This window comes from Leptonychotes weddellii, chromosome X, assembly GCF_054177405.1.
Source record: "Leptonychotes weddellii isolate Sample4059 chromosome X, ASM5417740v2, whole genome shotgun sequence".
Taxonomy (NCBI): Eukaryota; Metazoa; Chordata; class Mammalia; order Carnivora; family Phocidae; genus Leptonychotes; species Leptonychotes weddellii.
The window spans coordinates 97656759-97680356 of NC_138385.1; the positions used below are offsets into that span (position 1 = coordinate 97656759).

At 43.6% G+C, this 23598-nt stretch overlaps 2 protein-coding genes across 7 annotated transcripts in view; both read right to left on the minus strand.

The window, feature by feature from the left end:
• Positions 1-23393, minus strand: part of OFD1 (OFD1 centriole and centriolar satellite protein) — an 83476-nt gene extending 60083 nt beyond the window's left edge. The window contains exons 1-2 of one of the 3 annotated variants that reach the window (XM_081809154.1): positions 23289-23393; positions 5458-5488 (exon numbers count right to left, since the gene is read on the minus strand). The gene's annotated coding sequence lies outside the window, so the exon portion shown is untranslated. Of the gene's footprint in view, positions 1-5457; positions 5489-6527; positions 6619-6653; positions 6669-23288 lie in introns of those variants that run through there. The other 2 variants (XM_081809156.1, XM_081809155.1) reach the window with 2 other exon arrangements.
• On the minus strand, positions 806-23433 carry RAB9A (RAB9A, member RAS oncogene family). Of its 4 annotated transcripts, XM_006747816.3 has the most exons (4): positions 23289-23425; positions 22901-23077; positions 5458-5488; positions 806-1899 (listed from the first exon to the last, which is right to left on the minus strand). In XM_006747816.3, the coding sequence occupies exon 4, from the start codon at positions 1867-1869 to the stop codon at positions 1264-1266; it is 606 nt and encodes a 201-aa protein (XP_006747879.1). In that variant the 5' UTR covers positions 1870-1899; positions 5458-5488; positions 22901-23077; positions 23289-23425; the 3' UTR covers positions 806-1263. The 4 variants fall into 4 exon arrangements, with proteins under 4 accessions (XP_006747879.1, XP_006747881.1, XP_081665299.1 ...); XM_006747818.3 differs by lacking the exon at positions 22901-23077 and having other exon boundaries at positions 23289-23433; XM_081809173.1 differs by lacking the exons at positions 22901-23077; positions 23289-23425 and adding an exon at positions 19540-19631.
• Between the last annotated feature and the right edge of the window lie 165 nt (positions 23434-23598).

A 23598-nucleotide genomic window follows, 5' to 3' on the forward strand; every position in this document is an offset into this window, starting at 1 on the left:
GTACAGCTGATAAATGAGGTAGATATACTATAATGGAAGTATGTCCACATATATTACGAGGAAACAGCAAGTCACAAAACAATGGGGACACTTTTGATTAGAAAAAAAAAAAAGCAAATCCCCTAGAGAAAAAAAACAAAGAGTATGTAATATACTCCAATTTGTTATTGGATTCCTCTTTTGTTTTTTTGATGGAGGATTACAGTTTTGGGAGGGGGGACTGATAGTAAGTAATAAAAACAAAAACTGTCTCTAACCTGAAACTATGAAGAGATTTAATTTCCCCAAATTCAAAATGTTAAAATGTTTTTCATATAGCCAAATTGTCTATTCTGTGTTAGATTAGACTTTCAAAAGCTTAGCTTACTGAATGATACTGCTATTCTTTTTCAGTGGCTCCCAATGAGCAGGGCATGACAACCCTGCCCCAGCATGTTCTGGTAACCCACAGTGGGTTGGTTTGCTTCTGTAGGATGGGATAGGCACACATGGCAGAGCATGAACTTTACCCGCGAAAGACTACAATTCGCTTTATCAAAATCTCCTTGAGAGCAAATCACTAAACAGTGTTCAATGACAGAGAAGGCATTACATATGTGACCGAACAAAGATGTCGTTTACCCTCACACAAGTACAATCCTTAGTATTTCCTCCAAGAGTGATAAAGTTGGCTTCTGTTTTGGGGGTGGGGGCACAACAAGTGATTACTAGTGAGAGCAATTCTGACATGGAGAATGAAAATGTGAACACTTAAATAATTTTAAAGAGAATGAAGAAGTAATCAAATAACTGCAATGCAAACGCATTAGGTTTTAATCTTTATTAACATTATTGCTTTAGGGAATCTTTTTTCCCCTCAACCAGGAACTGAATGCTAATTACATAAAAATATACACATATAAAAAGTAGTTCTCCATTTTCCCAGGAAAAACAAACAATAACTTCCAGAATATTCAAGTGTTTTAATTATAATTAAAGTATTGATCATCTCATTTATTAGCTCTGCAAGGTACATATTTAAATTAAATGTTATTAGACAACCATTACAATTTATAAATGTAAGGTGCCACTACTGAGTACATTGATTCTTCCATGAGTGGATGTGTCCCTTCTCCCACCCACTAACAAAGCAGCAATATGGTTAGTTTAATTTTATGAGTAGATGATCCATTGCTGCAAATGCTAATTCTCTGCTCCACCGTGTTTTGTTTTTCTGTGAATGTGTGTAAGTTGGTTAGATCGCATGGGCAACCTCTCTAACGATCAACAGCAAGATGAGCTAGGCTTGGGCTTTCGGTGCAGACTGACCGTGTCTGTCTGAATCAGGTGATCTGACCTATCCTCAGTAGCAAGCACTCTTCGAACTGCTTCCTCAAAGGCCGCTGCGACATTTGTGGCATCTTTTGCACTTGTTTCAAAGTAAGGATAGTCGCCGTTGTCCCTGCACCAGGCTTGGGCTTCTTCTGTAGACACCTGACGTTCACTTATGTCAATCTTGTTGCCCAAAATCACGAAAGGAAAACTTTCGGGCTCTTTCACATCTGCGTAATATATGAATTCTTTCTTCCAGTTACTCAAGTTCTGGAAGCTCTGAGAATCGTCGACACTAAAAGTGAGCAGGCAACAGTCAGAACCTCTGTAAAATGGTGTCCTCAGGCTTCTGAATCGCTCTTGACCGGCCGTGTCCCAAATCTGCATGGTAACAAAATGTCCATCCACCTCCAAATCTTTATTTAAAAATTCCACACCTATTGTATGGAAGAGCTGGGTATCAAACTTATTGGTCACATATCTGTTCATCAGAGAGCTCTTCCCAACTCCACCATCTCCAAGGAGAATTACTTTAAAAAGTGAAGATTTTCCTGCCATTATTAATCTCACGATTTTGACTTTAGAACCCTGTAAAATAAAGAGGTACCATTACATTGCTTTAGACCTGTACATTTCTCTACATGATTCTATGAATATCAGTGCGTAAGGGAAATAAAGCGCAGAGTCCCCAGTCTTTTCTGTACAGAAAATGCCTAATGCAAGAGCTGTCACACGCTGAGCGCTCAACCACACAGCAGACACAACCCTACTGATACTCCCTGACACAGCCAGTCAGGGCTCACTCTTCCCCCAAGCTGACTGAGGCAGGCACTCAAAGCCAAGTCTCACCCCAAACACCTTGCTCTCAACCATCCCTCTCTATGCACAATAAGCCCTGCCCCATTTCTTAGACATGCAGTAGGAGACCAACGTAGGCAGGTGTTTGTAACAACTTCAAACAGCCCTTTGGTGGCACAGTGACAGTTTTACTGATGGCTTTCGTCTTGTGCCAAGGGTTTTCTCAATGACCTCCCCTTTTTCTCTTCCAACGCTATCACCATAGGAGCTGGTAACCAGGAAACCAGAGACAGAAGCTGACTGATTTGGCTGTGAACAAAAATAAGCAATGCCTGAGTAAATGGACTCCATTCTCTTCATTAGGAACATGATTTGGACTTGGCTAAAATTAATGTCAGCAGCAATGGAATTTTTTAACAAAATATCATAATCTAGCACATTCTGCCCACAAGACTCATTTGGGCAGTTCTAACTCTTAATAAATATGAACCTGGGCTGTCACGTCTGTGTTTTCAGAGGGAATGACACAAATCTTAAAAATGTGGTACTCTAGGGTTGCCTGGGTGGCTCAGTTGGTTAAGCATCTGCCTTCAGCTCAGGTCATGATCCCAGGGTCCTGGGATGGAGCCCCGCATCGGGCTCCCCACTCAGTTTCTCCCTCTCCTTCTGCCACTACCCCCTGCTCGTGCTCTCTGTCAAATAAATAGATAAAACCTTAAAAAAAAAAAAAAATGCAGTACTCTATGTACCCTTTTGGGGAAGCCCCGGGGCAGGATTACACATTTCCCTACACCACAGGCACCAGCCTGTGTGGGGTAGAATTTCAGATGCCCATTTACAAATGGCTACTTTTTTTTTTTTTTTTTAAGATTTTATTTATTTACCAGAGAGAGAGAGAGTGCAAGAGTACAAGCAGGGGGGCGGCAGGCAGAGGGAGAAGCAGGCTCCTCGCTGAGCAGGGAGCCTGATGCGGGACTCGACCCAGGACCCTGGGCTCAGGGTCCCTAGATGGCTACTTTTAAGTGCCAACAGGAGCACTGTTCCTATTTAAGGCTTCTGTTTTTATTCTTTATTATGGAAAATTTCAAACATACACAAAATTTCTGAATAATGAGAATAATATAATGAAACCCCCATGGATCCCCAACCTAGCTTCACCAATTACCAACTTATGACAAATCCTGTTTCTTCTGTAACTCCCAATTCTCCCCAGTTATTTTGAATCAAATTGTATCATTTAATCTGTAAATACTTCACTATTACATGGCTTTTAAGTACATTAAAATTTATAAAAGGAGACAATCTTTGGAATAGCACTAACAAAATTTTCTGTAATGATGGAAATGTCCTCCATCTGCACTGTCCAATATGGCAGCCACTTGCCACATGACTACTGAGCATCTGACATGTGGCTGGAGGGAATGAGGAACCGAATTTTAAATTTTATTTAATCATAACTAATTTGAATGGCCACATTTAGAGGCAATAGCTATAGTGGCCAGCACAGTTCTAGAGCAAAAATGGTTATTAACTTTAACATGAAACTGGATATATTGTGAATCCATCAATGGGAAAGTAATGAAGACATGAACCATAATTATTAATTGACTAGGATGGATTTGGAAATTCACTGCAGTAAACATTATCTGGCTCTCTCCTGGTTATATGCAAATGTGACCCAGTATAATGGAATTAAATACTTCCTGTCATGTGTAAGAATTCTGCATTTCCAACTACATGATACACTATTCTGGTAAAACCTGTAGAACTTGTCTATAACTCTTATTGGCTCTTTTAAGTTACTACTACAATAATTACTACTATAACTGATACAATTTAAAGTGGCCAACAAAACTGTGAGGCAATCAAAGTACTTACCTCTTGGAGACTTTTTTGACTTCAGTGGATTGCTCTGCTCAATGCCCAAACTAAATTCATGTCAGAGAGGAAATCGAAACAATCCCAAACCCCTTAATCTCCTGACAGAGGTAACAACTTGGTAAATCTGTTCCTTTGTTTAACTTTGCAATCTTGCTTAAACAATTTCAATTAAGTGAAAAAAAGAATAACAAAACCAACATTGCATACCAGCTATTATGAGATGAGGAAAAAGCACTGGTCTAAGGCCCTATCCTTAACACTCTTCAGTGGTTCTCCAGATTTTCAGATCTAAGTCCAACTTCTAAGACAAGACACCTAGCCCTGCTCCCCATTTCCGGCTTCAGTCATTGACAAATGCACAGTCAGATGGAACTGAAATTCAATTCCACTTCCTCAGCTCCCTTGCTCTCCCTTGCCTTGGCCCTGGCACATGCTGCTTCCTCTGCTGGTGATCCTACCCCACTTCACCTAACTAACGGCTGAGCCCTCGGAACCACTCAGCATGGTCATCACCAACACCAGGAACCTTCCCCAGCAGCCCCCATTCCAAGACTGTTCCTTTCACAAGATTTTCAAGATACATGAACACAAAAGTTCCATTTTGTGTTCTAAGGATGTAAGAGATGTGTGTGATTCTAGTATATCATTTGTCCCAGTATTTGAGTAAGTCTCTAATTACCTTACCAGACACAAAGTTTTATTGCACAGCACTGAATTGTTAGGATCTTCACATCAAATTATAAACCAGATGATGCAATCTAATAACCTCTCCCCAGGTGACTGGTTGCATATATCTACCAAATTTAATCTTAGACATTCCTTGAGATTTGTCATTTATAATTTTATCAGGACACTTTGACACAGTCCTTTTCTTTTTTCATAATAATGTAGGATTTCCTAGTTGGTGCCATTATTCTGATTAAACAAATCTGGGGTATGCTAGACCCATACACCAGGAAGTGGGGTATGATTTTTTACAATTCCCATCTATAATTTGGGGCCTTGCAGATACCCTCTTTGCAAGGATGCTGGCATTTGCTAAAACAATATATATACAAACATTTCTTTGATTCTTACTGTAGAGTCGTATATAAACATACATGGCGATACAGATAACGATATAAACCATCTTATTTCCCACTGAATCCAACAAAAGCTAGCTTCAGGCAATCTATACATTAACATAACCATAACTGGCTTGGAGACATTAAAAATACTCCCTTTTTCTTTTCTAAAAATAGTAAAACCCTTTGAAACTTCAGCATAAGATGAATGAATAAAGGTATCCTGTTATGTTATTTTCAGAACTTACCTTAAAATATAATGTGAAGTCTTTTTTACTACACAGTTCGGAATGATTGCCCACAAGCAACCTCAACAAGGTTAAAACACGACTTTAACAATTCAGCTAAATCTGATAAACAATCCTGAATAAGAAAAGCATATTACATAGGTCATAAATGTTACCTTAATTGTTCAGCTCAAGCAGCATCATTATCTGCAAAGAAAAAATTAGAAAGCTCATCTTAGCAATGTACGTTTAATTTGTTTTCATAGTTTTAAGAGTAAAAACAAAAATTAAAATGTGAATAAATATGACTTCCATGAGCATCTGGATTCTTAATTTAAAAGGAAAACCAGAAAAAATAAATAAAAATAAAAATAAAAGGAAAACCATACCTGAAAGCTGTCCATGACCTTTCTCAGTCCAAAAAAAACCCTAGAATCAAATACTACACTTTTTTTAAAAAATATTTTTATTTGTCAGAAAGAGAGAGAGAGCGCGCGCGCACATGCAAGCGCACAAGCAGGGGAAGTGGCAGGCAGAGGGCGAAGCAGGCTTCCCGCGGAGCAGGGAGCCCGATGCGGGACTCGATCCCAGGACCCCGGGATCATGACCTGAGCCAAAGGCAGACGCTTAACAACTGAGCCAGCCAGGCGCCCCCAAATACTACACTTCAATCACTGCTTTTTCAAGAAGGTTTTTGCCTGCCCACCCTTCTTTTCTAAGTTTCACACTCAAACAACTGCAAGATATTTTTAGGATAAAAATGTAAACTATGGGGGCGCCTGGGTGGCTCAGTCGGTTAAGCGTCTGCCTTCGGCTCAGGTCATGATCTCAGGTCCTGGGATTGAGCCCTGCGTTGGGTTCCCTGCTCAGCAGGGAGCCTGCTCCCCCTGCTTGCGCTCTCTTGCCCTCTCTCGCTCTCAATAAAATTTTTTTAAAAACGTAAAATATGTCATTCTTCAAAATTTGCCCAAATTTTGAGTGGCTGAGAATAATCCTATTCCGAAAAATTAAATAAAGCTAACACAAACAAGAAAAAAGAAGAGTCACAAGAGAGGGAGGGGCACCAACGCAACAAAGGAAAAGCTGGGCTAAAGCTAAGGCAGCGCTGTGTCAGGAAGCTTCTGGGCAGCCAAGGCAGAGGTGAAAACTTTGTGACAGAATAGTAGCCCATTATCAGAAAGGAGAAGGGTTCTTGGTGCCAAAGGCCAAGAGCACACACTCCTGGACAAGCTACCTGACATCCTACCTCCTAGGGCCATTGGGAAGATTCACTTGGTCATGGACAATAGGTAAAAGCGTTTCACCACAGTGCCAGGCTCATTATAGGAGTGCAAGAAGTTTCTGTGGAATGAACACATGAAGAAGTCTTTACTGGCAGTTTTAAGGAAAGGTTTCTTTCATGACCATTTCTTAAGTCAAATTTCAGTAAGAGTCCTGGGCAGAACAGAGAAGAGGATTATGCAGGCAGACATGAGGAAGCCAAAGGATCCTAACCCTAGAGATCAAATTCCATGTGAAGGTTTCTGAGTGACAGATTATGGGGGAAGCTGGGCTAAAGCACTAGCGCTCTCTTAGTCTAAACCAAAGGTTTTATCCCCGACACACACCTTCTTTAAGCAAAGGGCATTTTTGTGAAACTTACATACGGCAGCCCTTAACTTATAAATTCAATCAACGAATAAATGAAGACTCTTCAAAATTTTGACATTTGGGGTTAAAGATGAAATAGCAACAGTAACAACAGCTGTAACAGCGAACACTGACTAAGTCCTATAAGCCCTTTCCTCTGCTTCACTGCATCCACTCCTCTCAAGTGTCTCCCTATCCCTCCACTACAGATGAGGACCCTGACTCAGAGAGGTCTACTACCTTGCTTGAGGTCATACAGCTAGGAAAACATGGAGAGAGGGAGATCTCAAGGCAGCTGACTGTTCCAAGGCCTGCCACTTAACCTATTAGGCTCAGCTGCCTTTGCATTTATTTCTGAGGGTTTTCCTGTTGACTGCTGAATGAACATAAGCAGCTGTGATGCTAAGAGCCTTTCAACTGCTGGCTTTATTTCAAGAACTGCACAAGAACAAGGTAACCTGACAGAACTAATAGTGTTCAATCCACTGACATGTACTATAAATAAAGCACATCTAGGGGCGCCTGGGTGGCTCAGTCGTTAAGCATCTGCCTTCGGCTCAGGTCATAATCCCAGGGTCCTGGGATTGAGCCCCGCATTGGGCTCCCTGCTCAGCGGAGAGCCTGCTTCTCTCCCTCTCCTGCTTCCCCTGCTTGTGTTCCCTCTCTCACTGTCTCTAATAAATAAATAAAATCTTAAAAAAAAAAAAAATAAAGCACATCTAACTGTGCGTAAGTTTTTTTTTTTTTAAGATTTATTTGAGACCGGGGCGGGGGAGGGGGGAAGCAGACTCCCTGCAGAGTGCTGAGCCCAACGCAGGGCTTGATCCCAGGACCCTGGGATCACAGCCTGAACCGAAGGCAGTCACTTAACCAACTGAGCCACCCAGGCGCCCCAAGTGCCGAAGTTTTAATAGAATTTCAATAGTTTAAACATTCTTTTTTAAGATTTTATTTATTTTACAGGGAGAGAAAGAGAGAGGGAGGGAGCGCACGCAAAAGGGAGGAGGAGCAGAGGGAGAGGGATGAGCAGACTCCATGCTGAGCATGGAGCCTGACATGGGGCTCAATCTGACAACCCTGAGATCATGACCTGAACTGAAATCAAGAGTTAGACGCTTAACCGACTGAGCCACCCAGGTGCCCCTAAACATGTTTTAAATGAACTGTCAATTAAATGTTGGCAGAACTCTGAAGCATCTCCCCAGAAGCCTAGTGTTCCATGGAGTAGGTGGCAAAGCAGTTTTTAAACAAGTACTTAGTGAAGTCTCCTGTGTGCCAGACACTGTGGATGCAGTCACACCCACCCAGTCCCTGCCACGTGCAGCTTGTAGTTGGGTTAAGTGACAATCTGCACACAAACCCATGTGTGTTAGAACTATGGCAAGACCTACAAATGAGGCACTTGATAGAGAGTGCAAGTATTCATGCTGAACCAGAAACCAAACAACTTAAATAGTGCAGGGGATTCTGCCCAGCATCTCCCTCGGTGAGTGACAGATGCAGTGTGTAAACCTGCAGCTCTCTCAGTCAGACCCAGGCCTCACATGTGAGTATTTCATGGAGCCACCTGTGATTCCAGACCTCAGGGGGACTTAATTTTCATACACTACGACCCTGTAACTCAGCCAGCTACTTCACCTGCTGCTCAGTTAAAAAGGTGGTAACTTCCAAGGCCAGAGGGAAACTGGGCTGTGTTCAAGTGTGTTAGTGAGAGATTACACACCAGTTTCCAGTGCGGGCTCTTCCAAAGCAATGTCTCAATGATCATTTTAGCTGCATGCTGTCCATAGAGAGCAGCCTCATCAAGGTCTGATTCCACTGTAGGGGGATTTGACCCAGGGTAAGTGGGTCTGATCACAGGCTAAGGCCAGTAGCAGGAAGCTGAGCAATAGGGGGAGAAAACCCCAAGAAAAGCAGAGGGAGCCGGAGCGAGGAAGTGGCGAAGGAAGAGGCCAAGGCAGAGGAAGAGCCCAAGATAGGCCTGAGCACCTGGAGCCCAGAGAGGGAGGAGAGTGCTATACACAGGGGACTGGAGGGAGCGGCTCTGAAACAGGCAGGGCCTGAGACACATGGGAAGGATTTCCATCTACACCCCTGAAATGATGAGAGCACTGAAAGAGCTTCAGCAGCAGGCAACCTGATCAGATGTGGAATCCAGAAAGTTAACTGGCTGAGGTGAGGGCAAGAGGAGGGCCTCAGGTAGAGCTTCAACGGATGCCCTTATGATCCCTTTCAACTACCAATGGCATCAGCTGGCTTTGGGATTGAAAATGGTGGCTTTTCTGCCTTGTAGGTGGATCCTGCAGTAAGATGTTCACTCTGTGGCTTTATACTTCACCTCCCTTTCATCTTTTCCTCTTGCCACCCCTTGCTAACTCCTGCTCACCCCTGTAGATGCAGCTAGACCTCATCTCCCACTGAAGTCTCTTCCCCCACGTTCCTAATGCACCCTGAACATGCCTCTAAGTGCAGAGGTAATAATAATGAAATTGGCATACCTACTATGTCTAATAAAAATGAAACATGCTTGGGGCACCTGGCTGGCTCAGTTGGTAGAGGATGCAACAACTCTTGATCTCGGGGTTGGTTCAAGCCCCATGTTGGATGTGGAGATTACTTAGAAAAAAAAATAAAATGTTTAAAAAAAAAAACTCTCTAAGAAGATTCAGTTTCATGGAAACACATTATACCATTAAAAAATGCCCATACTGGGCGCCTGGGTGGCTCAGTTGGTTGAGCGACTGCCTTCGGCTCAGGTCATGATCCTGGAGTCCCGGGATCAAGTCCCGCGTCGGGCTCCCTGCTCAGCGGGGAGTCTGCTTCTCCCTCTGACCCTCCTCCCTCTCATGCTCTCTGTCTCTCATTCTCTCTCTCTCAAATAAATAAATAAAATCTTAAAAAGAAAAAAATGCCCATACTTTTACCCTAGTTATCAATTTTCTAAAGTATAGCAGGGGCGCCTGGGTGGCTCATATGGTTAAACATCTGCCTTCGGCTCAGGTCATGATCCCAGGGTCCGAGGATCAAGCCCCACGTCTGGTTGCTGGCTCGGCTGGGAGCCTGCTTCTCCCTCTCCCTCTCCCCTGCTCATGCTCTCTATCTCTCTGTCTCAAATGAATAAATAAAATCTTTTAAAAAATAAAAATAGGGCGCCTGGGTGGCTCAGTTGGTTAAGCGACTGCCTTCGGCTCAGGTCGTGATCCTGGAGTCCCGGGATCGAGTCCCACATCGGGCTCCCTGCTCAGCGGGGAGTCTGCTTCTCCCTCTGACCCTCTTCCCTCTCGTGCTCTCTCTCATTCTCTCTCTCTCAAATAAATAAATAAAATCTTTAAAAATAAATAAATAAATAAAAATAAAGTATAGCAAAAAATACATCCCCATACTATTCTAAAATCATGTCAAAAAGAAAAAAAAAGAAATTTTGCAAAAATGTCAATAGTAGGGCAAATGCAAATGCCCTAAATGCCTAACTGGCGATGTTTTGCACTCCCTGAGGAAACATGGAAAGGTGGGACTGTAGAAATATGCTGTTGCTGAATGATAAAACTGCATGCATACCGTGATCACAGCACAGAAAACCTTACAGGTTTATATTAAAGTCTGCAAGAGGGGCACCTGGGTGGCTCACCTGGGTGAGCATCAGACTCTTGGTTTCGGTTCAGGTCCTCAGGGTTATGAGATTAAGACCCATGCCAGGCTCCAAGCTCACTGTGGAGTCTGTTTCAGATTTTCTCTCCCTCTCCCTCTGCCCCTCCCACTCGTGCACTCTGTCTCTCTCAAATAAAGTCTTTAAAAAAAAAAAGATTTATTTATTATTTATTTATCTGAGAGAGACAGAGAGCAAGATAGAGAGCACAAGTGGGGGTAGGGGCAGAGGGACAGGGAGAAGCAGACTCCTTGCTGAGCAGGGAGCCCGACGCAGGGCTCAATCCCTGGACCCTGAGATCATGACCTGAGCCGAAGGCAGACACTTAACCGACTGAGCCACCCAAGTGCCCCTAAATAAATAAATCTTACCAAAAAAACCCAAGTAACCCAATTTAAAAATGGGCATAAATGGTCAACATCATTAGGGAAATGTAAATCAAAACTACAGTGAGATACCACTTCATATCACTAGGATGGCTAGAATCAAAAAAGACAGACAATAAACAAGTGCTGATGAAGATATGGAGAAACTGGAACTCTCATACACTGCTAGTGGGAATGTAAAATGGTGCAATGATAGTGGAAAATAGCCTGGTGATTCCCCAAAAAGTTAAACATAAACTTTCCATATGACCCAGCAATTCTTCTCTTAAGAGAAATGAAAACATACTCCACATAAAAACTTGTATGTGAATGTTCATAGCAGCATTATTCATAATAGCCAAAAAGTGGAAACCACTCAAATGTCCCAACAACTGAATTGTTAATAATATTACATGTGGCCTCCCATTTATATGTAATGTTCGGAATAGGCAAACCCATAGATAGAAAATAGATTCGTGGTACCAGGAAATGGGTGGGGAAAGGTAAATGGGGAGTGATTGCTAATGGGTACAGGGATTCTTTGTGTGTGTATGTGCGCGGGGGGGGGGGGTGACGAAAATATTCTGGAATTAGGGTGATGGTTGCACAACTTTGTGAATATACTAAAAGCCAATGAATTGTATACATTAATGGTGAATCTTACGGTATGTGAGTTATATCTAAAGAATATAGGTGTACATTTATAGATGCACACACTCACACAAATATGTATACGGCCTAAGAATCGTCAAATAAGACCCTAAAATTAGATTTATGCAAAGCCACGAATGATCTCCTTGTCCCTTCATCAGTGTCCTTTTGAACAAACTGTTACACACACAGCAGATAGCTTAGGATTACAATACATGTGCTGGCACCAACACGTGCTGTCTACAACACACGCTAATCTGAATGGGAAAACGGGTAAGTAGGTCACTGGCAGCAAAGAAAATGAGCTACGTTTTCAGCAGATACCTCAACACTGAAGACAAAAAGCACTGTATGTCCACCCTTTACTTTTTACCACACTGTTTTTCTATTGTATACTTTTCTATTGTATACTTTCTATTGTATACTTTTCTATTGTATACTTTTCTCTTAACTATCAATTGTTTACAGATAGTTTATTTGCAGTACCCTTTTCTCTGGCTTTCCCCAACCCCTTGCTGGTTTCCAAAGCCATTATACTACAGTAAACCAAGAGGGAGTCAGATCCAAGCAGAAAAAATATAAATCTCTAATAGGAATATTTGTAGGGATTAAAGGCAGATATTTTTTATTGTTTATAGATCCAACTGCCTCCATTCTTAACGGATAACTAACCCCATTTATTTCTTCATTATTTTCATTATATAAAGGTTTAGAGCATGGCATTCCAAGGGCCATCCAACCTCACAAACCTGTCCCAATTATATCACTACAACTCACCGTCCCCACACCTATCACAGGAATTTACAGCCCAGTCTTTGTTCAGGCCCTTATCTTGAACTGGGAGTTCCCTCCCAACACCTAGACAGCTAGGAAAATCCTAGTCATTCAAAGACCTCACCTCATCCAAGAAGCTTGCCATGGCCACCCCCAGAAACCTAATCTTCCTCTTTTCTTTGCTCTCATCATCATTTCCACCTGATTACAGCTCTCACTCACTTGTGCTCTATGCGTCTCTTCCTAATTACGTCAACTCCCTAGGAGGGACACACCACACCTAATTCTATCCACTCATTTGTCCTTTTTTTGGTTCTGCGAGGTATCAAATAAATGCAAAATTAAGAACAAAGAGAAAATAACTTCCTCCTTTATTCTATTCTTATTTTTCTATTTGTACTTTCCACGCTTACAATTCTTTGTTCAATCAGTTCTTCCCCCATTCTATTTTTGAAGTCTATTAAAATGTGTGGGAAGGGACAAAAAAACTGATTCTTTCTTGCAAGTCTAATGAAAACGCCACTTTAAGTACTACCGGCTCCAACAGGGAGCTGGTGAACATTAAAAATGACAACATTCCTCTAATAAGCTGCCGAAGGGAGAGTAGGCTGGGTTTGTAAACTGCTCTGCTCAAAATTTCAGATTTGAAACACATATTCTGTAACCCCTTGACTAGTCCTTACTTCCAAACACTTAAATTGAATTTATCACTCTTGTTTTAAATTTAGGAACAGATTTTTTTTCTCAAAATCACACATTCCTTTTGCATTTATCTTGAATGTCCTAGTTTAGAGGCATACCACTTATTCTGAGGTTCGAAGAAACTAACCAAGGAAAGAAACACATGGATAATCTCTGAATTATTTCTATTTTCGCTTAGAGCTGGATTCATTCCTTGAATCTTAGTATCAGTGTCTCTCACTTAACAGCCTAATTAGTTCCACTCTGTTTCCAGTCTTCTTGGTTGTCTTGCTGAAATGCATGAGCAAGAAGCAAGTCAAGAAGTCACCAAGTCTAATGGGTGCTTTATCTCTACAGCAAGAGGTCAACACACACACACACACACACACACACACACACACACACACACACACACAGGACTTAAGCAAAATACCGTAGGAAGAGACCAACTTGGAGGCACAACTTTTTGTTTAGAGGCACAACTTACCAGATGAAATAAATCATCTAGTTGACCACTGAACATTACCTCACAGAGATAGCAAGAGAAAAACTGTAAATCAAATTACACTATCACAAAGCAAGAGTAGAACACCCTATTTGAAGAACTCATTTCAACAAACTTTTTTAAAGATTTTATTTATTTATTTTAGAGAGAGAGCATGAGTTGGGGGGGAGCCTAGGGGGAGGAAGGAGGGGGAAAAAACCTCAAGCAGACGCTGTGCTGAGAGTGAAGCCTGATATCGGGCTCGATCTCACAACCCTGAGACCATGACCTGAGCCAAAACCAAGCTTAACTGAATGAGCCACCCAGGGGACCCAATAAGTACTCTTTTTTGAAGATAAGTCACCTAATTAAACTTTTAAGAAATACATACCCACAATTTTGCTTAAAACACAAGGCACCTCTGTAGTTAGGTATACGAACTAATCATTAACAGTGGTGGAGAGAGTGGAAGGAAAAGAGAGGTTAAGGAACTAAGTCTTCTTAAACCATCTTGAAAATACAGAGCACCATGATCAGACAGAACCTTCTGCAATGATGGAAATATTCTACTCCCGCACTATCTAGTACGGTGTCATTAAGCACACGTGGCTTTGAGCACTTGAAATGCAACTGATCTGAGGAACTGAACTTTTAATTTTATTTAATTTTAATTAGTTTAAATTTAAATTGCTACATGAGTATTGGACAGTTTGGGTATAGAGTGTGCTTAATTGGGGAGTCCATGAAGGAGCTGCAGGGGGAAAACACACCTCCTAGAATGACAGGTGAAATAAGGATGAATGTACAGATGGAAGTGTGTGCTTCAGCTTTTCTCCGGAAAGAGTACAAAGGGTTTCATCTGATTCTTAAACGGATCTGTAATGATCAATACATGTCCACATCATTTGTGTGTGTATACGTTTTTTTAAGGTAAACTCTACCCTCAACATGGGGCTCAAACTCACAACTCCGAGATCAAGAGTCGCCTTCTCTACCGGACTGAGCCAGCCAGGCGCCCCTACATCATTTGTATATGATGCGTGATCCATTTGTGTTACTCATAATACCCTCCAGACTTTCATCTTTACTTGGCATCACTATTTCCCCATTCTCTCCCTCACCTGTGAGACTTTATTAATATTACATTTTGACCATGAACTGTGACAGTTCAGTGAACAGACTTACTCATGAGAAAATGCTAATCATGGAAGTGAGGATAACGTTTTATTCTGTTCTGTTTAATGAGGTCCTTAAAAGAACACCCATAAATCTACCTATAAGACATTTACCTGTGAAAGACACTTAAACTGCTTAACAATAAAGAAAAGAGTTTTTTTTAGTTTAAGGTTGTTTAAGATACTTCAGGGTTGCACTGTGAAGGACACAATTCAAAGACAAAGAAATGGATAAAAGTCACAAGATAGGACTATTGGAAATTCTGGCTAGGTTTCAGGAAGAAGACTGCATTGTGAAAGAAATGAATTTAAATATGCATGTTAGCAAAATGCATTAAAGCAGCAAAACACAAATTAAATATGATCTAAAATGATCTGCTGTAACTTAAGGGAACATTGATTTTGACTCCTCAAGTCAGGTAAGAAACCAGGTGTCTTTAATTTGGAGCAGAAAAGGGTAAGGTCTGGAGAACTTCCATAAAAACCCAGGGAAGAGTTAGTACACAAACACGACCCATAAGGCATGAAGCCACAGCAAAGTAGAACTTCTTGGCTCTTAAGAAATTAAGTAAGAGGGGCGCCTGGGTGGCTCAGCTGGTTAAGCGACTGCCTTCGGCTCAGGTCATGATCCTGGAGTCCCTGGATCGAGTCCCGCATCGAGTCCCGCATCGGGCTCCCTGCTCGGCGGGGAGTCTGCTTCTCCCTCTGACCCTCCCCCCTCTCATGTGCTCTCTGTCTCTCTCATTCTCTCTGTCTCAAATAAATAAATAAAATCTTTAAAAAAAAAAAAAAAGAAATTAAGTAAGAGGAGTGGGGATTTCCCAAGATGTATTGCAAGAGGACAGCTATATGTCTAGCATATAGGACTCAACTGGATTAGAGGAGCCCATTCTGCAGGGAAGTTGTTACCAGGTCAAAATGAGAAGACACACAAGAGCACTGCAGCTGGCTTACAGGAAAGTTCACTTCATCCCACTTCTCCATCAACGATGCCCAGTTTGCTCCAACCAAGGTACTGCTACAAAAAGCTTCCCAAGTCACCAGAGAGCTCCTAAAGGCCAATCCAGGGGCTTCTCCTCAGTCCTCATCTAAATGCCCTAAGGGACACAAAGCCGTAAAGCAAATAAAGAGAAAAGTGCTTCTCTTAGGACTTTGCTGTGTATGCTTCCAGAAAACACCTCCACAGTTGACCACCTGGTACAGTGAATTCTCTCAGATGTAGCCATTTGTCTGGATGTACATGACATAAAAACTCAAAGGGTACTCAAGGCATTTTTCTTAAACAAATAAAGGAACGGAGGCCCAACTGGGAAAGGATCTTATGAAACATCGTATCTCTAGCTGGAGGCATAGGTGGGACCTCTAAGTGTGAGCCGGGACCCAGCCATCATTACTGTCTCTATTAGGTCTAAACAGCCTGGCAGTGACCTTGAAAATGCTTTCTATTTAATGGTCCTTAAAACTCCCCTTAGCTGGGGCACCTGGGTGGCTCAGTCAGTTAAGCATCTGCCTTCAGCTCAGGTCATGATCCCAGGGTCTTGGGATCGAGCCCCGCATCAGGATCCCTGCTCAGTGGGAAGCCTGCTTCTCCCTCTCCCACTCCCCCTGCTTGTGTTCCCCCTCTCACTGTGTCTCTGTCAAATAAATAAAAATTTTTAAAAATATACATATAGGGGCGCCTGGGTGGCTCAGTCGTTAAGCGTCTGCCTTCAGCTCAGGTCATGATCCCAGGGTCCTGGGATCGAGCCCCGCATCGGGCTCCCTGCTCGGCGGGAGGCCTACTTCTCCCTCTCCCACTCCCCTGCTTGTATTCCTGCTCTCGCTCTCTCTCTCTCTCTGCCAAATAAATAAAATCTTTAAATATAAAAATATACATATATATATACACACACACACATACAAACTCAAAAAGGACAAGAAGAGGGAATAACTGTAGATGAGAGAGAGCAATGAAATTGAGATGGACAGCAAAATGTCCTAGTAACGACAAACGGAAGAGATGAGGAACGCTAACCCGGGGAAAAGCAGCTAACCATGAGAAAGCTGATTCCCAGAGCAGACCTGAAGAGGCACACTGGCACTTCTTGACACTTCTTGAGACAGGCTGGCCAGGCTGAAAGCACAAGGGTTTCTCCTGAAAGGCCACAGACCCCATGACCACCCTCTCTGCACCTAGAGGCCCCTTTCACCACCGGCAAATCTACTCCCTAAAGAAGTGTGTAGAGCAGAAAATGGAGATGAAACCCTACGGACAACAAGGGAGAGAGGATCAAGGGTCAGTCTGCATAGGCAACAGAGGCAGGGCAGACTCTTCTAAATTTCTGAGGGAGCCACAGAGGTAGCAGACATCTGTAAGACACCATGCAAGCTGGCGCTCAAGGGAGTTCATGGCTTCAACATGAGATTGTTCCACATTCCTTTAGATGACGTTGTTATCTTTGCAAAGCTAGGTTTTCCAGGGCTGGTGGGATAAAAATCAAGTACTACGCAAATGTTAATGAGGAACAGGATATGAGGGTAGCAGCTGTTTGCTCCAAAACAACTATTTACGAAATTTTTTTAAGATTAGAGGAACTCAGGGTGCCTGGGTGGCTCAGTCAGTTAAGCGTCTGCCTTCAGCTATGGTCATGATCTTGGGATCCTGGGACAGAGCCCCACATCGGGGTCCCTGCTCAGTGGGGAGTCTGCTTCTCCCTCTTCCTCTGTGCGCACGCTCTCTCTCAAATAAATAAATAAATAAAATCTTAAAAAAAAAAATACCGGAACTCCTTCCAGAGAATGTTCTGCATTCACCAACGTGTGGTCCTCAAGCAGTTCTTCGGTTGTTCTGTTCTGACTTCCAACTAAACCATGTATGTATTTTCAGGTATGTTTATCTAATCACTGCTCTGATTAAATACACAAGCGAGAAACTGCACAAACTAGAGCAGGGTGCCTAGCTACACACCATAGTCAAGTGAGTTCTAACTTTTTGAACCTGTTAAATCAAAACACTCCTCTAAGGGCACCTGGGTGGCTCAGTCGGTTAAGCTTCTGCCTTTGGCTCAGGTCACGATCCCAGGGTCCTGGGATCGAGTCCCACGTGGGGCTCCCTGCTCAGCGAGAAGTCTGCTTCTCCTTTTCCTTCTGCTCCTCCCCCTGCTCATGCTCGCTCTCTCTCTCTCAAAAAAAAAATCTTAATAAATAAACACTCTAGCAAGTTCTAGAAAAGAAATCTGTAAGGCTTTTTTCAGGCTTCTCTAACACTGGCAATGCAACCACTCATATGAAAACTACCTTGGCCTCTGTACCCAAAAACCTAGTCCAATTCACAAGAACTTGGAATTAAAATAGTTCAGTTTACATTGAACTAACAGTTCAGTTTGTTAGTTTACACTGCTCTGCTAGCCTTCACACTTGGATAATGAATGTGGCCACGGAATGAGTATATCAAGTTGCTCCATACTATTTCTCCGTCCCCTATCAAACAATAGCATAGATTTGTAAGGCATCAGGCCTTGGACAGAAGTGGAGTCTGTGTCCAGATTTCCCACCATGAAGTGAGCTAGATTCAGTGAGGGCAGAATGTAAACCCTGACTGCCTGCTTCATTTCTGTATTTCTTTCAAAATACACACCCGTTTTCCCCACCCTGTGCTGATTTAGCTGTCAGCTTACTTGCATTCATTTACTTCTAGCTGTCCTCTCTGTGCTCATGATAGGCAACAGCATTCTAAACCCTGTATCCACCTTGGTCAAAAATTAACAAAAAGTAATGGAAGAATACAGAATGTGGAAATACCCAGAGCTCAACTTTCACAACATGTACAATATCAAGATTCACTCTGGAAAATAGAGATTTCTCCTCCAAGGTATCTAACAAGCCTAGACACCCCCAGGCTTCCTGGCAAGCACGGCCCTAGGACTACCTCCAGGCTTACCTCCTCAAGACAAGGAGAGGCCAGGCCTTCTCCACCTGCTTATACACCCAGGTCCCCCAGGCCTCCTCCACCTGCTTATACACCCAGGTCCCCCAGGCCTCCTCCACCTGCTTATACACCCGGGTCCCCCAGGCCTCCTCCACCTGCTTATACACCCGGGTCCCCCAGGCCTCCTCCCTCAGGTATCCAGAACGTGCCTCTGCATCACAGCTTTCCCAACTCCCTGAGGCATGAGTTCATCGCCCCCCCCACCCCAATCCTTAATAAATGTTCTCTGTTGATGACCTACTTAGTCACAAGCCCTATTTTCTGGTCCCCGGTTTTGACTAACAAATTTATTACCTAGCTAGCTTTCAAGTGAGACGCGTTTCTCAAACATACAAGCACACTTCTATTTGGCTTATTCCCTCCTGCTGCTTAACCAGCATGTTGCCTGGAGAGGAACTATTTGGAAGCCAATAATATGATGTCTCTACTTGGTGTCATATAATCTCATAGAGACTGTAAAGTACAACCATCCCATTTTACAAAGAAAGAAATGTGGTGACCTAACTTGGCCAGAGCAGCAAGCCAACTATAGATCGAGCAAGACTCCTCTGAGGCCAGTGCATGTTCTTCCTGCACCAATTCCTCTTGACCCTTCCCAGAATGAAACCCTTTAAATCAGGAAAGAACATATATATCCCTTTGCTAGATCCCATATGATAGCAATCATTTCTAGGTGTACAATTTAGCATCCCCTTTACCCCCTAGGAGATAACTCCTGATAAGAGACAGAGAAATCTGTAATTAACAAAGAACATGCTATCCATCAGCATGAGTCAAAAGCAAAGCTACCCACAAAAGATGCCATCTTGGCTGCATGAATAACACTTTCACAGTGATTCCTAAACAGAGAGCCAAACCTTTTTGACTCCTCCTCTCAATCACTTACCCCCAGAGTTCGCCTAATAGTTACATCCACCACCACAATGAAGTAGTACATATACTGAAGGGCCTAGTCTTAGACAGGTATGGTGAAAATGGCTGGAAAACAACAGAAAGAAAAGAAAATGATATAAAAGTCATTTTTAAAAATTTCACCATTTATTTCTTGATTTCCATGATAAAATGCATGCGTAACTACTGCCTACTGAGGCTAAATGTAAGGAAAATTTTATGCTCAACAAGAATGGCTCCTTGTAAATATTGATTCTTGTAAATATTCAGATGTGGTCAACCTAAAAAGCTATCAGAAACACATCAGGGGCGCCTGGGTAGCTCAGTAATGATCTCAGGGTTCTGGGATTGAGCCCTGCATCGGACTCCTAGCTCAGCAAGGAGTCTGCTTCTCTCTCTCCGTGCCTCTCTGCCTACTTGTGATGTCTATCAAATAAACAAATAAAATCTTAAAAAAAAAAAAAGAAACACATCAACTGTTCCCCATTTCACCTAAGTCCACCCATAGTAAACGCCCTTACAGGTACCGTGTGTGGGTATACAGACATTTTGTTTCTTAATGACCCCTAGCCCCTGACCTTGAGTAGCCCAGGCAATAAATTTTGTTCCAGGACAGAGTCAGAATCTGATCTTACGATTATGATTAGACAGACTATAAGCTTCGCAGAGTTGGCAACTCCCTATTGCCCTTCATATCACCAGCACCTTCATATCAGTGCCCAACAGACTGCCCAGTGTTTACTGACAACTGGAATAATACAGAAACCAAACCCCTAAGTCTATTTCAACAGCTCTGAATGGCTCTCAAGCTCTTTTTGACACTTTTGCCTTTAAAAAAAAAAAAAGATTCTGGGGGCGCCTGGGTAGTTCAGTCAGTTGAGCATCTGACTCTTGGTTTCAGCTCAGGTCATGATCTCATGGTTGTGGGATCAAGCCCGGCGGCCGGCTCTGTGCTCAGCACAGTCTGCTTGGGCTTCTCTCTCCCTCTCCCTCTGCCCTTCCCCTGCTTGCATGCTCTCTCTCTCTCTAAAATGAAAGAATAAAATCTTAAACAAAAAAAAAAAAAAAAAAAAATTCTGGGGGCACCTGGGTGGCTCAGTCAGTTGAGCATCCGACTCTTGATTTCAGCTCAGGTCATGATCTCAGGGTCCTGGGATCGAGCCCTGCGTGAGGCTCCCCACTCAGTGGGGAATCTGCTTGAGGATTTTCTCTCCCTCTCCTTCCACCCCTTCCCCCGCTCACGTACATGCACACTCTCTAAAATAAATAAATCAATCTTTAAAAAAAAAAAGATTCTGTTATCAGAAATTATTTGCTCACTCCTCAGTCTTTCAAATGAATGAATATGCCTCTTGGTCAAGGGAAATCTCTTTAAGTTCTCAAATTTTCCCCACTGTTCTTTCTTAAAATGATTAGGAGGTATCCTAAATAGGAAAATGACATTGCATTTGAAGAACTACAGAAGCGCTGAAACGTGAGCCTCAAAGTTAGACTGCTGTAAAGCAGGGTTTCTCAACCCTGGCACTAGTGACATTTTGGGTCAGACAACTCTTTGTTGTGGAGGGCTGTGCTGTGCACTGTAGGATGTTGGGCAGCATCCACAGCCTCCACCCACTGGATGCCAGCCAGCAGCACTCCCTCTCAGGTGAGGACCAAAATCACCTGCAGGCATCGTCAAATGTCCCCACGGTGAGAACTACCACTCTAAACTCACAAAAGGGGGCACGTGGGTGGCTCAGTCGGTTAAGCGTCTGCCTTCGGCTCAGGTCATAATCTCGGGGCCCTGGGATGGTGACCCACATCAGGCTCCCTGCTCAGCGGTGAGTCTGCTTCTCCCTCTATGATCGCTCTCGCTCTCACTCTGTCTCAAATAAATACATTTAAAAATCTTAAAAAAAGAAAACAAAGCAAAACTCACAAAGGCTTGCCCCGAATCCTGCCTCTGCCCTCTTCCCTACTTGTGTGACCTGGGAAACAGACCTAACCTTCCTATGCCCCCAGCAAATTCCTCACGAGTAAAATGGAGCTAATAGCAGAGAACTGTTGTGAGAATTAAATGAAATGATGTATGAACAGGACTTATATGCACATAACATCCAGTGCCAGAGTGACTGCCCAAGAAATGGTAAGAAATGAGGGGAGGCTAAAAATTAACTTCTAGAACCAAAGGAACTTAGCTTCAGGCCTCCAGAGTACTGTAGTCTACATGGAAGGAGTGGTAAGGATAGAAAGAAATGAAAAGACACGAGAGGATGGAAAAGAGGAAGAGCACTAACGTATTTCCCCAACCTCTAAGAGAGTCAAGGCCAATGATGTTCTCCTTAGTTTTCGTTGGTCTACTATAACCTCACAAATGATAAACCAAAAATATCCCCAGATCAGAAAACTCTCCAAAATAAGTCACCAAACCAGAAACTTTTTAGTATAAGCAAGAGGAATTTAACTACAACGACTACACAAAAATACTAAAAGCACCCGGATCACACCATTGTCTTAGATTTGGGGATCAAAATAAGATACTGAGAGTTATGGGCAAGTCGTGATTATAATTTCGACATAAGCTCCTGAAAGAGAAACTAAGCACAGCCTTCCTAAAAGGCTGAAAAAAACCCGAACAGTTCTGGGTTTCCTTCGTCTCTCTAGTTCTGCTACACGAAACAGTTTCTGAGATTACAGGCAATTTAGGGATTTTCCACTACAATGACAAACATGTAAAAATTTTTCTTTAATTTTAAAAAAGCTATCAAATTCTATTGATTTTATCAGGTTGCTGAAATCTTATAAAAAGACTGTGATCACATGACATTTTGGAAACCAGCAGAAAAGTCATTCCTCAAAAGAACCATGGTCACGGGATGTATCATCACTTAAAAAGAAAAACAACAAAAAGACAACTAATACCACCCCGCTATTTGGTCAGCACTTTAAATTCTCATCTTGCCTCTTGACAAACTAAGTTGGAAGAAAGGAACACGATTCTGAAACCTTAGCCAGAGTCTCAATCAGATAATGCCCCAAAATGCCGCCAGCCCCTAGAATTGGCTCCACATTCCAAACTCCTTAACTGAGTGGTCATTAACACATTGGCAAATGTTCACCCGGGCAGCCTGTCAGAGGTCGCCAAAATCAAACCCTGTGAGTGCCTTTGCTTCCTCTACGTTAATCATTCGGGGGTACGGTTTGTCTGGGTGGGCTGGGGTGTGTGGATGTGTGTGTGTCCCCGAATGGTTGGGGGAAAGGCTGGTGCATCTGTGTGTCCCCGAGGGATTGGGTGTATTTCTGTGTGTGTGTGTGTGTGTTTGTTTCCCGGGGGGTTGTGTGTGTACCTCTCCCCCCCTCCCCGAGAACGTACGTACGTGTCGCTCTCCCCCGGCGTTTGAGTCCGTGTGCGTCCCAGGTGTTTATGGATCTCTCTTTCCCCGGGTGTTTGCGTGTGTCTTCCAGATGTTTGGGCGTCTCTCCATGTGTCCCCGCGTGTTTGGGTGTGTGTCCCTCTCCTCGGGTTGTGTGGGTGTGGGAACTCGTCTTTTCTCCTGCGTCAGTCAGTAGGAGACAGGAGGCAACAAGCCGTCCCCCGTCCCGAGACGGACGATTGCCCCGCGGCCCCGCGCAGCCCCCGCCCCGGCTGCCGGAGGGCCAGGCCGCACTCGGGGCCCATGAGCCCCCCCCAGACCCTGACGCTGGCGCGCCCGGCCCCGGCCTCGGCCCCCGCCCGGCCCCGAGGGGCGTCCGCGCTCCACTCACCTCGTGGCCACACAGAGGACGCCCGGGGAGCTCCCGGCTGGCCCGTCCAAGTGCAACGAGGAGAGCAGGTCGGGGACCCGCGGGCAGGAGACCGTAGCGCTGCCGGGGTCCAACTCCACCTACTCACGTCCAGCACCAAGGGAACAACATGGCGGCGGGCCGGGGCGGGGCCCGGGGAGGCGGGGCCTGGACGGTGGGGCCCGGGGAGGCGGGGCCTCGAGGCCGCGGTACGGCCAGCCCTCACCTTCTCTCCCGGACGCCTGTCCTCAAGCTAAATCGTCGTTTTTCCCGGGGTCGGCTACTCCTCGTG